General features: G+C 38.6%; 2 protein-coding genes and 1 non-coding gene across 3 annotated transcripts in view; 1 reads left to right on the forward strand and 2 right to left on the reverse strand.

Annotated features, from left to right (window-relative positions):
* The window catches only part of LOC144650905 (uncharacterized), a 152466-nt gene that overhangs the window by 39602 nt on the left and 99334 nt on the right, over window positions 1–13530 (forward strand). The window lies entirely within an intron of this gene.
* LOC144648620 (uncharacterized) lies at window positions 5216–11026 on the reverse strand. Its single transcript, XM_078508129.1, has 4 exons — window positions 10304–11026; window positions 9787–9889; window positions 5718–6366; window positions 5216–5682 (listed from the first exon to the last, which is right to left on the reverse strand). Exons 1-3 carry the CDS (start codon window positions 10637–10639, stop codon window positions 5864–5866), a joined length of 942 nt encoding a protein of 313 aa, XP_078364255.1. The 5' UTR covers window positions 10640–11026; the 3' UTR covers window positions 5216–5682; window positions 5718–5863.
* On the reverse strand, window positions 11860–11933 carry Trnat-ugu (transfer RNA threonine (anticodon UGU)). The gene has a single exon. It is a non-coding gene; the product is annotated as a tRNA-Thr (tRNA).

Here is a 13530-nt window from a genome sequence, read left to right on the forward strand (position 1 = left end):
AAGACAGAACACTCCAATTTTGTTCTTTTTAAATCGAAATTAGAGGCGAATTTGAAAGACTTGCTGCGAAGCGAACGCATGAAAATTTTTCATTTGAATGAAATTGAAGTAGGCGTAAATATTTCAACTAGATTTGTCGGCTCTGTGAGAATCTTTTGGTAGTCGGAGAAAGGACTATAAATAGGAAAATTATATGAATGGAATGGTATCTCGGTTTATTTTTAAAGAAGCCGCCAAAGAAAAGAATAAACTAAACGTTCACTTTACCGATGTTGCGTGCGTTTGTAAATGCCGTGAGCGGCGGCGAGTCTTGTAAGTTCTGTGCTCTTTTAATGCTATATTCTAAACCCACTAGAAGATGGTTTACCTATGCCCTATAAGAAAATAATGCACTTTTGAGGTCTAGAAAAGCAGCTGAATTCCCTCGCCTGACGGCTCGGGCATCCACTAGCAGCTTTTATAGACCTCAAGCGTGCATTATTTTCTTATAGAACATGGAAAACCATCTTCTAGTAGGTAAATTAATAACAAAATGGGGAGTATTATTGAAAAGCTGTATAACGTCATTAACAGACAATATATGAATACTTTGTCAAAGCACGTTTTATTCATATATGAATAAAAAAGAGGGAGTATCATTAAAAAAGGTGTATAACAGACAATAGATGAATACTTTGTAAAAGCAATATTTATTACCGAAGTACGTTAATGGGTCTTAATGAGATTGCCCTTCACAAGACAGAATTAGTTTTATCCCTTTGATACTATTCTAGCTACTTGATAGTAAAAATAACTATAATCTAACTTCGGTACCCTGAACTCATTTTTACTGATACAACAGACTGAACTTTATTGTGTTATAAATCCAGCGTGCGAAATTGCAAGATTGGAAAATTTTTATTTTTAATTTTTTTTGTATTAAAATTGGTAATATTGATTAGATGGGAATTTTCGGGCCAAACGCTTTTGTAAGGCCACTCATTAAGACAAGAGATACGAGCTTGAGTATCGCTCCAAAAAAGTGCATCAAATTTTGGAACTTGAAAAATGGTAATGATTATTTAAAACACGTTCATCGGCGACCGAGTTTGAAATATTAATGTATGTTTTTTTAGTAATGCAAATTAATTTTACCGTCTTGTTTGTCTATGAAAATGTGTTGAATCTTTCTTTATTAATGTTGCATTTCTTTCGAGTAGCGAAAGTTCCGTAGCTGGGTTAACTAAGATAGAAAGCAAGTAACGTAAAGTGTGTAAGGCGTCCACACAAACTAAATAACAACTTATAGCTAGGAGCGGGCATGAAGTCTCCCACGCGCTTTCAACAATGATTATTTTACTGGGGTACGGAAGTCGTCGTGTTTGTTGGTCCCTTTTTTTACAGTATCCATAGTAAGCGCTTGTACTCAGCTAAGTAGACAGTGAGACAATTTTTGTCAAACGCAGGACACGAGAAAAGAGAAAGGGAGTGTGTACTAAACGGTGCAGGCAAAATTGGTATCATTGACAACCGCAATCATTTGCAAAAGCACTTTTAAAAGCGGTGGCCGAGGTTGTTATATTTGTGTAAGTTATTTTTGATACAAATAACTTTTACTTACCCGTGAGATATTTTGAAATAAATAAGTTGAAACACTTTACAACAGTGAGGTCGACCGTTGTAGACAGCTGGTCGTTGTATGATGTTTCCATCTTAATAAAATCCATTTTGAACAACTACTGCCAGCTTACTGCGAATCCGTGAAATTGATTAATTGTTAAAACATTCTAAATTCTTAGGGCTCTTTACATGAGAGCCGAGATGAGTTTCGTCCCGGGATGAAAAAAAATTCATTTTACATGAGCATGTTCATCCCGGGATAAGTCGTCCCGCCCGAGTTGAATTCATCTCGCCCGTGCTTACATAACATTACATTTCATCCCGGGAAGGACTGTTTACATGGGGTTTTTCGTCACGTTTCATCCCGGGATGACATTTCATCCCGGTGTTTCATCCCGGGATAAAATCGTCCCGGGATGAAAACTCTCATGTAAAGAGGCCGGCTCCTTCTTCGTGTAGAAGCACAGAACACGTCACAATAGAATACTGCATCGCAAACCTTTTGTTTTTATTATATTCCTCGTTCTTTTGTCCTTTTGTTCTATATTGTTATAGGTGAACTGTGTCTTCTACACGAAGTAAGAGCCAAGAGGCCCTTATTGTGTTTGCCAAACAAACAAGAACGAGTTCCATAAAGAAACTGTTATAATCCACTGGCTATGCATAGATCCACGGTAAAGTGAATTACCCCTGCTTGTAAGTCTACGAGTAAACTCGAAGATTATCGTCTGTTGAGCTGTTAGTGTTTAGTTTAAGGTATGACTTACTTCACTGGGGGCTCTCTGGGATTTTTCCTTTGAAGTCACTTTTCTGTGTTAAGCTATAACCTAAATGCAGACAGTTTAGCTCTCTGTGGCAAAAAAGCGATCTCTCTTTTACGATTAAGTTGCCTTGATCATTTATACGGATTTAATGAAATTCACAGCCGGAAGATTTAAAGAAAAAGTGACGTTGTTGCTTAGGTGACGTCTCCTAACTTTCTGCCGTAAATAGAGCATGCCAGACGCCCATATTTCGCAACATTTTTTAAGGGAAGTTTATTTGAAAGTATTGAATGTTTTTTGGGTCTAAGTTAAGTTTTTTAGTGGCTAGCAGTGTGACATAAACGCGGCGTTGCAGCCTGTTATACCCTCACGAGTGGATTAAGCAGGAGTAGACTAAGCAATAAACCGAAGAAACTTCTGCTTATAACCGTACCCCGTGGGTACCCTGCCATGGTCAGTATTTGTAGAAACCAATTAAGAAACTTCTCCTTATTACAGTTCCTCGTGGGTACCCTGCCATAGTCAGTATTGTAGAAACCAAAGAAACTTCTGCTTATTACACTACCTGGGTACCCTTTCATAGTCAGTATTTGTAGAACCGAAGAAACTTCTGCTTATAACAGTACCTAAACTGGTAACATTGATGAGATGAGAATTTTCGCCCGAAACGTATTTCTAAGGCTAATAATTCAGAGAGGAGACTAATACGAACTTGATTACCGCTTCAAAATGGCGCGTTTAAATTTGGAAACTTTAAAAAGGTAATGATTTTTACAAACACGTTAAACGGCGATCGAGTCTGAAATATTGATGTATGTTATTTTAGTAATGCAAATTAATTTACTGTCTTGCGAATTAATGAGGGTTAACCTGCGGTAATATTGCGTTTATATTTTAACTATCGAAACCAATACTTACTTATCTATGAAAAAGTGTTTGATTTTTTTTCATAATACTGTATTTCTTTCGGGCAGTGAAAGTTTTATAGCCGGGGTAAAAACGAGATAGAAGGCAAGTAAAGTAAAGTTTGTATAAGGCTTCGGACCAAAATTAAATAATATAGCTATAGCGGGCAAAAGGCCATTCACGCACTTTTGTTAACAATGATTATTTTACTGGGGTACGAAAGTCATCGTGTTTTTGCGTCTTTTATCACAGTATCCAAGTCCAGCGGGCGCTTGTATTCAACATTGGAGAAAACAGTAAGATGTTCATTTTTGGCAAACGCATTCACAGACGAATCGCTCCGAGAGGGGAGAAACGGACTGTGTAAGAAACGTTGTAGGCTAACTTCGTAAAGGTTGTTTCCTTGACAACAGTAATCATTTTCACCAGCACGCACGCGATGGCCGATGCTGCCTTGTCTGTGTATATCATTCAAATAATTTTTAATACAAATAACTTACTTGTGAGATATATATTTTGAAATAAATAAGTTAAACCTCTTTATAACAGTGTCCTTCGCCGTTGTAGAGAGCTGGTTTGTGCAGTGACGTTTTCATTAGAATAAATTGCATTTTGAACAACTATTGCTAACATTTTTACTGCGAACCCGTGAGTTCAATTATTTATATAAAAAAATTGTAAGTTTACCATATTTGCTTAACAAACAAGAATGGGTTCAAGAAAGGAAGAATTACATTTCCACTTTCTAGGCGTGGGTCTACGATAACGTAAATTATCCTTTGTAAGTCTACGGGCAGGCTTGAAGAGTTTACCGGATACTGAGCTGTTAGTGCTCCTTAACCCTTTCAGTGCTGAATTTCTCACAAAAACTGGGTTTGTCCTTTCTACCGTTAAACTGAATTTTTGATGGTACGATCCTGAATTTCCCTTAGACTTTGCTTAAAAAGCACTTTTCCACAATGCAGCAAGATTTTGAGGAAGATTCCATTAAAAATTGTACAAAAATGCACTTTGGTGCATGCGCATAAGCCAAAATTTGGACTTGTTTTTTTTTTTTTTTTTTTTTTTTTTGCGAAATTGTTTCCATTTTTTTTCTTGCTCCTTTTCCTTTCGTTTCTCTTGGCTTTGTTATTTCCACTACTTTCTACTGTATCCATCCTTCCTTTAGACCAAAAAAGTTTTGAGAAAAACATTGGTAAACCCTGTCAAGAGGACCTCGATCTTTTACAGGTGTTTTGGCCTTTTTAAGCACCGATTTTGCACTAAAAAGTGATTGACTTTTTCTCGATTAGCTCTGTTAGGATGCGACCGATACGCAAAATGAATAGTTCTTTGAAAAGGTCAAACCTAGTTCTATCAGATGCTTATCACCAAAATCTGCTGACTTTTAAATTAATGACGTCACAAGTGGTTCATTGACTGCTCCTCCAAATGTCGACAAAAGTCGACTTTAGCACTGAAAGAGTTAAAGTTCAAATACGACTTATACTTTACTGAAGGTTCTCTGAAATTTTTTCCTTTGAAGTCAGTCTCCGGCTTAACCTTATTACAGAAAGTTCAGCTCTGTGTGGCAAACTAGAAACCATGTAGCCCGCTCAACTTTACGATTTGCTACGTTTACAATGACCAAATATAGCACAGCCAAAGGCTGTTAGGCTGTAGACCAAATATGGGCATAGCCAAAGGCAATCATGAGGTCTTAGAGGTAGTCAATTCGATGTGTGCGTCGTTCCTTGCAATTGATTTTTCTACTGTTCTGCGGACACGTTTTTGACCTTGTCTTCGGGCGATGACTTTTGAATTTGTCTTCGGACCATGACTCTTGTGGACTGTTTGGTTTTCAAGTGGAGGCTGTGTCAGCAAATAAGCTTTGAACCTTACCGTATTGTTTAGCATCGAGTTGTGTTTACTGATAGCTTAATTAATTCTGTAATGTTTAGATTCGTTTTATGTAATTAATGAATCGAGTATTGCTGTTATTGTAATATCGCTAGTCTTGTTTCACGTCCGTAACAGATTTAGATGTCTAGATCATTCATAAGAAAAAAATTACACAATTTACATGTATATGGATTAATATGAAATTTACGGCCGGAAGATTTATGGAAAAGCATGCCCAACGCCGATAATTAGCAACATTTTTAAAACGGATAGTTCCACGCGCAATCTATTGAATAGATCGATCTTTCAAAGGACACATCTACTTGTTTTATTGTCTAGTCACAATCCTTTACTTCCTTTAAGTTATTACATACATCTCAAATAACAGAAGCTGTTAATTCTATCGAGTTCAGCGAGTATAAGCTAGGCACACACTAGGTGACTAGTCGCAGGGAATAGTCGCAGGGACTTATCCCTTAGTGTGTACACGCTAGAAAATAGACCGATATGTGGGACTATTGGTACCTGCGATCTGTCGTTTTTTTGTTTTGGGGTGGTCCCTGTGACTAGAATTTCGATGCAAAATACGAGCACACACTAGGGGACTGGTCCCCGAAGCAAGTCCCTGCGACAAGTTCCTGCGACTAGTCCCGTAGTGTATGCCGACCTTAGACTATGCCATGTTGAGCTTTGTTACTATCCGCTAAAAAATCTCACTTTAATTGCCATTCAGTGGTAGAGCCGTGCTGTATAAAGATGAAGTGCCAAAAAGAAAGGGCCTCCTTAAATTGACTTTCTCTCTGGCAAAGAACTACTGGGGCTGACAACCGTTGTGACTCGTCTAAATTGCATCGCTTATCATTCCACTTTCCCCTTATCCTTCCTTGTTGTGTGTATGTGTGGACACATTTCTCATGGATGCTGTTCGGTTCTCCACTCGCCCATGCAGAGTACTGTCCCTCTAGTGGAGTGTCATCGATCCAGTAGAACTTAGTGTCATCTTTCCTGTGGAGACCAATCCACACACCCCAATGTTGGACTGTTTGCTGTTTCATTACCAAGTCACGTATGCAGTTATTTTCATCTTCTGATCTGATTATGGCGAGATCTCCTCCAAGGTTTTGACAAGTCATTCGAGCATCGCTCCAGCTAAGGGTCGGAGTGTCGATGACGCGGTAGCATGAAGCTCCATGACGAACCCAGTCTTGCGAACAATCTAATCGGGGTAAATATGAAAGAGATTAAAATAGTGTAAATATATTGAACTAAAACAGACGTACGAGAAGGCGGCTGCTTTCGAATTCTATTGAGACAAGAGCTTCTTCTGCTATGACCACTTCGCATTAAATCTTTTGTGACAGTTTAACATGTCCCCTGGAGAAAGTCCTTTACATGGTCAATTCTTCCAAAGAAAAGAGACGTTGCTCTTGGATAAAGTAAATACATGTACCTTCTTACTTTCGTGTAAATCGACGCACTTTCAGTCCCAATCCCCCAACCCCACCAGCGGTGGCTTCTCAAGCCCTCTAAATTTTCACAGACGGTTATATAGCCTGCAGAACAGGCGCTTTATTTTGCGGGTCGAAGCGCGAAGTGCGAGTTTTTATTTTGTGGGTCACGTGGGGACGAGCGCGAAGCGCGAAGGAAAAATAAACCGCCTGTGGACACACCATTGTTTATGCTCTTCCAACCGATCGCCTGACGAACGGTTTTTGGTGATTGGCTGCTTCAAGCCACATGATGTTAAATGTGTGAAAAAACAAAAAGGCGATGAAAGTGTTCGCTACCGCCCTAAATTTGTTTCCGGTTCCGTGTGTTGAAGATTTTGAAGAGAAGAAACAAGACGCGCATCGAAGCATTATTAGAAAAGAAGGTTGTTTTGAGTCTGCTACCGACCGGCTTGGTAAAAACTTGATTTTATATCAGCTCTTTCCGAGAATCCTCGTGTTAGCGAACAGTAATTTCAATTATCTACATTTGAATCATGTGGTGTCAACGTAACACAGACAACAGAAGAGGTAAACAGTAAAACCTAATCATCTAGCTCAAGAGACAAAGCGCTCGATCAAACTAATGAAAGAATCTACGACACAGAATGTCTCTCTAAAACCACGAACTTTAAGCTTTCTCGAAGTAAAGCTACAACAGCCTTTGGCGAAGCCGGACAAAGATAAATGTGTCATCCGTGATAAGATCAAATTTTAGCAACAATATTTACCGGGTATTTATTATCAGCCAGGCCCGGGATCAATTAGTAATCTGCATTTTCACAGAATGTTTGTCAGACCTTGTATTTCCAGAACGAAAATTTTGAAGCCTCAAGTATATCTTACAAATGGAAATGAAACAAAACTAACTGAACTACTGAAACATTACAGATTTAGACGAGTCAAACGAGACGACCAACTGTTTTCGAAGTACTGATACCTGAGATCTGTTTTCGCGCTAATAAATTTAAGCGTTCAGTGATTGGTCCTTTCTCAGTCTCTCATGTCAATCAAAAAAGTGGGCGGTAGAGCATGAACAATGGTCTGGCTACAGGCGGTTTATTTTTCCCTCGCGCTACGCGCTCGTGGGTCGCGCTTCGCGCGACCTCGCAATAACCCCGCAAAAAATAAACCGCCTGTTCTGCAGGCTAACGGTTATAAGGCTAAAGTTTATAAGCGGCCAGTTAATTATTCAGCAAGTCATTATACTCATGTCACCGATTTGGCTCATAGTAGATTTAAATATTGAGTACCATGAGTACAAGAGAAGTGGCCAATATTTCATTCCTTTAAATTAATGAAGATCGTCTGCAAACGATGGCCAGTTTGACAAATATACGCTAACGTCCTCCGCTGCTTGCGTATTTTTCCATTCCTTTCTCAGTGTTTGGAAATGCGATGAAACACTGATTTTCGTGTATCAGAAGAAAACACAATAATGACCAATCGTTTTTTTTTTTGCGCCGATTCAGTTTATTTAATGAAAAATAAGAAAAAGGCTGCTTCTTGTTCGTGTAGCCTGGTGAAAACACTCGGGAAAGTTCTGGATATCAAAACTAATAGTCCTTATGCATATGTACGTCAGACTGGCTAGTTTCACCACCAAGTCTCGCTTCTGAAGTGCAAACATGTTAATCTTATCATGAACGAATTCCCAAAGCAGCAAAGATGAAAAGAATACCCACGTGAAAACTGCATGAAGGGGGAGAAATATTGAGAATAATTCGCTAAACGAGGCTTGGTGGTGAATTTTGAGCATGTGACGTTATCATGCATAAGGCCTATTCAGTATGTATATCCTCGTCTGCGGCTCGGGTTTAACTAAACGTTGTGCTTAAATTTCCATTGACTCTCCGTTACACCGCTGTCTAAGCCTGTCTTGTCTGTCTTGAGTTTATCACGTCACGAGCGTAGGACAAAGGAAAAGTCTGAGTCCCCTACGGGAATCGATCCCTTGACCTCTCAAACACCGGGTGGGCGCTCTATCAACTGAGCTATGGGAAGACCCATGGTGAGCAAGGCCATTCATTAGGTTAATGGCTTTGCTCATCACGAGTCTCCCCGTAGCTTAGTGGTTAGAGCGTGCGTCCGGTATCATCGGTATCATGGCTTCGATTCCAGTCAGGGACTCAGAATTTTTCTTTGCCCACGCTCGTGACATGATGAACGTAACATCTTTCTCATTCTTTACCGAGCTTGAAATTTATCTTTTTTGTTTATCTCTCTTGTGTTTGTTTGCTTTAGGCTATGTAGACACTCTCACCATGCACTTTCAGTTTCTTATATTAAATCTTACAATGTATACTGAGGGTCTGAATGGAGGTTTGGAATCTCAGTTATTCGTTCAACTTTCGGCAATATCTCAGCTATTAAAGGAACACTGTTGCCTGAAAAAAGCAGAGAAAATGTACAACGGCTCTCCTTTTCCTTCAACAGAAATTTTCTTTAATTATAGCTTTATCTTGATGTTCCAGGCGCATTTTACGTACGAGCTATAATGGCTCGCCAAGTTAAGTACTTTTTTCCCCATTACAATGTCCCTTTAATTAAAACTTCTGTCATTTTCTCGGCTATCAGTGAATTTTGGAGATCTCAGATACAAACTTTTAGTTCACGCGTTATTTCTCGGCATCCAGACCCTCTTTACTGTCGCAAGAAGGTAAACGAATAAATGCAAGTGAGCGAATAAATGTCATTTGAAAATCTGCGCAGCTTACAGTCTTCATGGAGTCGAAACGGGGACTCTCAGTATAGAGCATTTTGACAAATGACAAGCACGACTTCGCCTGCCAACATTTAATTAAGCTTCTGTAATTTTTGTCAACAGGTATTCTCGTTGACGGACTGACTTGACATTGTTTGAGCAAGGATGTGAAAATTGTTATGAGGAAAACGCTGCCGTCAAGTCGCGAGAATCGGCTCATAAATACGAGTTTTCAACAAGGAGGAAACGATAGGAAAATAGGAAAAGATCTTCTTGTCTTGAACATGTTTTGTCATCGGCAATCAAGAGCTAAATAAAATTTTTCTTATGAAAAGTTACCTTCTACGGTCAACCGTTATAAACATTGCACTGCATGAAAATAGCTTTTTAATAAATGTTTGTTTCTGCCTCTGTTTAAAGTAAACATTTTTAATTACACATTTACCTTCGCATTTCTCTCCAGTCCAATGTGGTTGACACGAACATGAGAAGGTTTGTTTTTCCTTGTCTGGCAAACATAAGCCACCATTGAGGCAGCTGGTGATCAATCAACCCTGAATAAAATGATCAAAAAGTAAGCGCTGAGAATTGCAAGGAGAAGCTTAAAAAAGGAGATCCAAAAATGTCAGTACTTCTTTTGGGTTTTATGATGAATGAAATAAAAGTACCTAGTTGTATTTTAGCAACATGAGTTGCTGCGACTGGATGACTTAATGAAGACTAGGAAAATATGGCGAAATTGAGATGATCCGAACAACGCAAGCAGAAATGTAAGGATACAACATCGCCATTTCCGTTTAAAATCTTACCAAACAGAGAAAAATCAAAAACAGAAGAGAGCTAGGAAAGTGAACATCTTCACAAAGATTTCTTTCGACTTCTTGACTATCAAGCATCAAAATAGTCGAATTTTAGCGAAAGAGTTTCTATTTTCAATGGTTTAAGTTTGAAATTTCCTTTACCTTAAATAACATTGAGAAAGTAACTCCCTGCTGATCAATAAATCTGGTGCTTTTATTGATGAGGTAGATGTTGTGTTTATTCAGTTCACAAGTTCCTTTGCCTTCGTTCTCGGAAAACATCTTGTAGTTTATGGAAGTGCACCACGTGTTTCTCAAACAAAGTTGTCCGCACGATAACAAACTGGGAGACTCCAACCGCTTGACAACGTATCCCTTGAGCTTCTTATTTTCCATTGTTGTAAAGTAAGATGAACGAGAAGGTGTGAAGATTTTTTCCGCAGAGAAAAAGGAAGTTGCTTGTAATAGGATAAAAATCAAAACTTGTAGACAACCCATTACTAACCGGATTCGGTAGGAACCGCGAAGTTTATAATTGAATATTAAATTAGTTTCTTTATTTACTCATGAGCTCGTTGTAAACATTTGTAATATAACGTCCTCATGCGACATAATTAGCTGATTTCAAACGGTTTAATAGGTAATCTTTGTTTAAAACTGTTCACACGTACAGGGCCATTGTCCCTTCGAAATCATCGTTTCCGCCAATTTTATTGACTGATCTGTTTCCCACCCCTTCGCAAAGCAATGCGCAGAAAGGCATCTCATATTTTCCGGGCATGCTATGTAACCATTCCGGCGATGTACACACTCTTTATTCCTCCTCCTTCTCCTCATGATCATGATCATGATCATGATCATCACCATCATCATCATCATCATCATCATCATCATCATCATCATCATCATCATCACTTTGTTTACAATCAGATTTTGCTTATAGTAGCTTAAACAGTTAATATCCCCAAACATTTCACAGTTCACAGCACAGTGGGCTAAGACTAGACCACAACACCGGGAACTCTATGCCCTACTCTTTACGATAAGTGAGTCGGTTTTTTTTTAATTACGTCCCCTGCTGACCGTAACACTGAAGATGCAGTAGGATGAATTAATCCGGGTTTCCGATTCGTCGATCAGAAAGTCGAGGAAACTAGCCATGAATTTGTGTTGCTCGTCAAATCTAAATCTAAAATCTCGTCAATGTAAATAATGGCCCTCTAGGTATTTTTTATACCATGGGAATTTTAAACCATTGATAGCCAATGGTCACAGCTTACATAAAAAAATTACATTGTCAAGTTTATTTATTTATTTATTTATTATCTACTTCCCTTAAGTTATTACATACATCTCAAATAACAGAAGCTGTTAATTCTATCGAGTTCAGCGAGTATAAGCTAGGCACGCACTAGGTGACTAGTCGCAGGGAATAGTCGCACCTGCAGGGACTTATCCCTTAGTGTGTACACGCTAGAAAATTGACCGATTTGTGGGACTATTGTACTCCTTCCCCGAAAGTGGCTGCTGTATAGCAGCAGCTAAACTAATGAAGGAGCCGTCTTAGTTACTGTTTAAGATACCCCCTTCAAAATTCTTTCCACAACGTCATCTTTTGCCGAAGCGAGAAGCAAAGATAAATATTTAAGCAAATGAAAGATCATCGCAGTAATGTAATCAACTTAAGCAGTAGAGAAAAGAAAGCCTGAAAAAAATTCAGGCTTGAACGAGAATCGAACCCATGACCTTTGCGATACAAGTGCAGCGCTCCAACCAACTGAGCTATCAAGCCAACTGGGAGCTGGTCACTTAGAGTTTGTAATATACCCGTGGATGGAGAAGATATGAAATGAATATATAAAATTCATATATTTGTACTGCGGATTTACATTTTAAGCAAATGAAAGATCATCCCAGTAATGTACTTAACTAAAGCAGTAGAGAAAAGCAAGCCTGAAAAAAATTCAGGCTTGAACGGGAATCGAACCCAGCTCCCAGTTGGCTTAATAGTTCAGTTGGTTAGAGCGCTGCACTAGTATCGCAGAGGTCATGGTTTCGATTCCCGTTCAAGCCTGAATTTTTTCAGGCTTGCTTTTCTCTACTGCTTGAGTTAAGTACATTACTGCGATGATCTTTCATTTGCTTAAAATGTATATCCGCAGTACAAATATATGAGTTTCATATATTCATTTCATAAAGATAAATGTTGAGTGGTATGAGTGCAGGGAAGTAGCTAGGATTTTCAAATGGGGGTCACACTGTGTCTCATCCATGGAGCGTAAAAAATAATCATGTCGATATCATTCAAACTGTGTTTTACTTAAAGTACCGGATTCAAAGGCTTAACCGACGGGCGTGACAGGCAAAGGATCAGACATGAAGGCCGGTAGCACAAACTTCTAGGGGGGTCCGGGGGCATTTTCTCTAAAATGCCATTTCTCGCGTTCCCTTCGAACAGAATTGGTTACCCTGCAAGGTCTTTTCGCATTAAAAATGGTCTTAAAAAAATGAAATTTTTGATTTGCAAACATTTCAAATCAGACTCCAATCGAAACGAGAGTGGTTTTAACCTGGATATGAAATATGGTTTTCTCAACTATTAAAACGTTAGTTTAAATAATTTTCTGCCAGTGCAAGTGATCAAAATAAAGGTCAACTCTATTTTTGATTAAAAATGCAAAATGCCACATGGTTGAAATATACACCTCTGTTTTTATTCCTCTTACTTCTTTTTATAACTGAACGGGATTCGGATTTCGACTTTTGTAGTAGCCGGTTGTTGTTGGGCCTGTCCCGATTGTGCTCGGCAACTTTTGAGCAACTTTTGTCGTTTGGAACAGCTTTTTGCAGTTTTAGCAACCTCGAGAAAGTTTTGCATTTCTGATCAATTTTTGAGCAAAATATAGGTTTAGAGCGCATATCATTAGGCTTTTAATTTACGTTTAAATAAAAATATCAAGAAATTTAGGTAGCAACTTTTTGGAATTTTGGCAATTTTTTAGCAACTTTTTGGCAATCCAGTTAACAAATTTTTAGCATTTTACGAGCACAATTGGGACAGGCCTAGTTGTTGCATTTTTATTATTTGTTTTTTTTTTTTTTGCAAAAAATACGCTGGGTATGTAAAATTTACACCGCACACTAAATGTCTTCAATGAAACGCCACCAAATATGTGGCTGGCGTGGCGCATGTATGAATGCGTCTGTCTCGAATTTAGCGAGAAATAGATTAGCGTACGACTTTTACATTACCGATCAATGAGCTTATCCAATACCTTAACAACCGTGGCTACAATCTCTTTTTCCTCTAAAGGTGGATTTCCACTGACGCGTAAATATTTACGTACGTAAAACGTGCGTAAAAAAAGATACGTAGGCAAATTTCCACT

Source organism: Oculina patagonica, chromosome 4, assembly GCF_052425735.1.
Source record: "Oculina patagonica isolate OP01 chromosome 4, crgOcupat, whole genome shotgun sequence".
In the NCBI taxonomy this organism is placed as follows: domain Eukaryota; kingdom Metazoa; phylum Cnidaria; class Anthozoa; order Scleractinia; family Oculinidae; genus Oculina; species Oculina patagonica.

What these genes read in the sequence shown, in the direction of transcription:
- LOC144648620 (XM_078508129.1), bottom strand. Translation starts at nt 10,639, where the DNA reads ATGGGTTGTCTACAAGTTTTGATTTTTATCCTATTACAAGCAACTTCC. An exon ending in CTTTCTCAATGTTATTTAAG is followed by an intron (nt 9,890 to 10,303) that starts GTAAAGGAAATT and finishes ATTCAGGGTTGA; the next exon opens with TTGATCACCAGCTGCCTCAA. An exon ending in GACTGGAGAGAAATGCGAAG is followed by an intron (nt 6,367 to 9,786) that starts GTAAATGTGTAA and finishes TACCCCGATTAG; the next exon opens with ATTGTTCGCAAGACTGGGTT.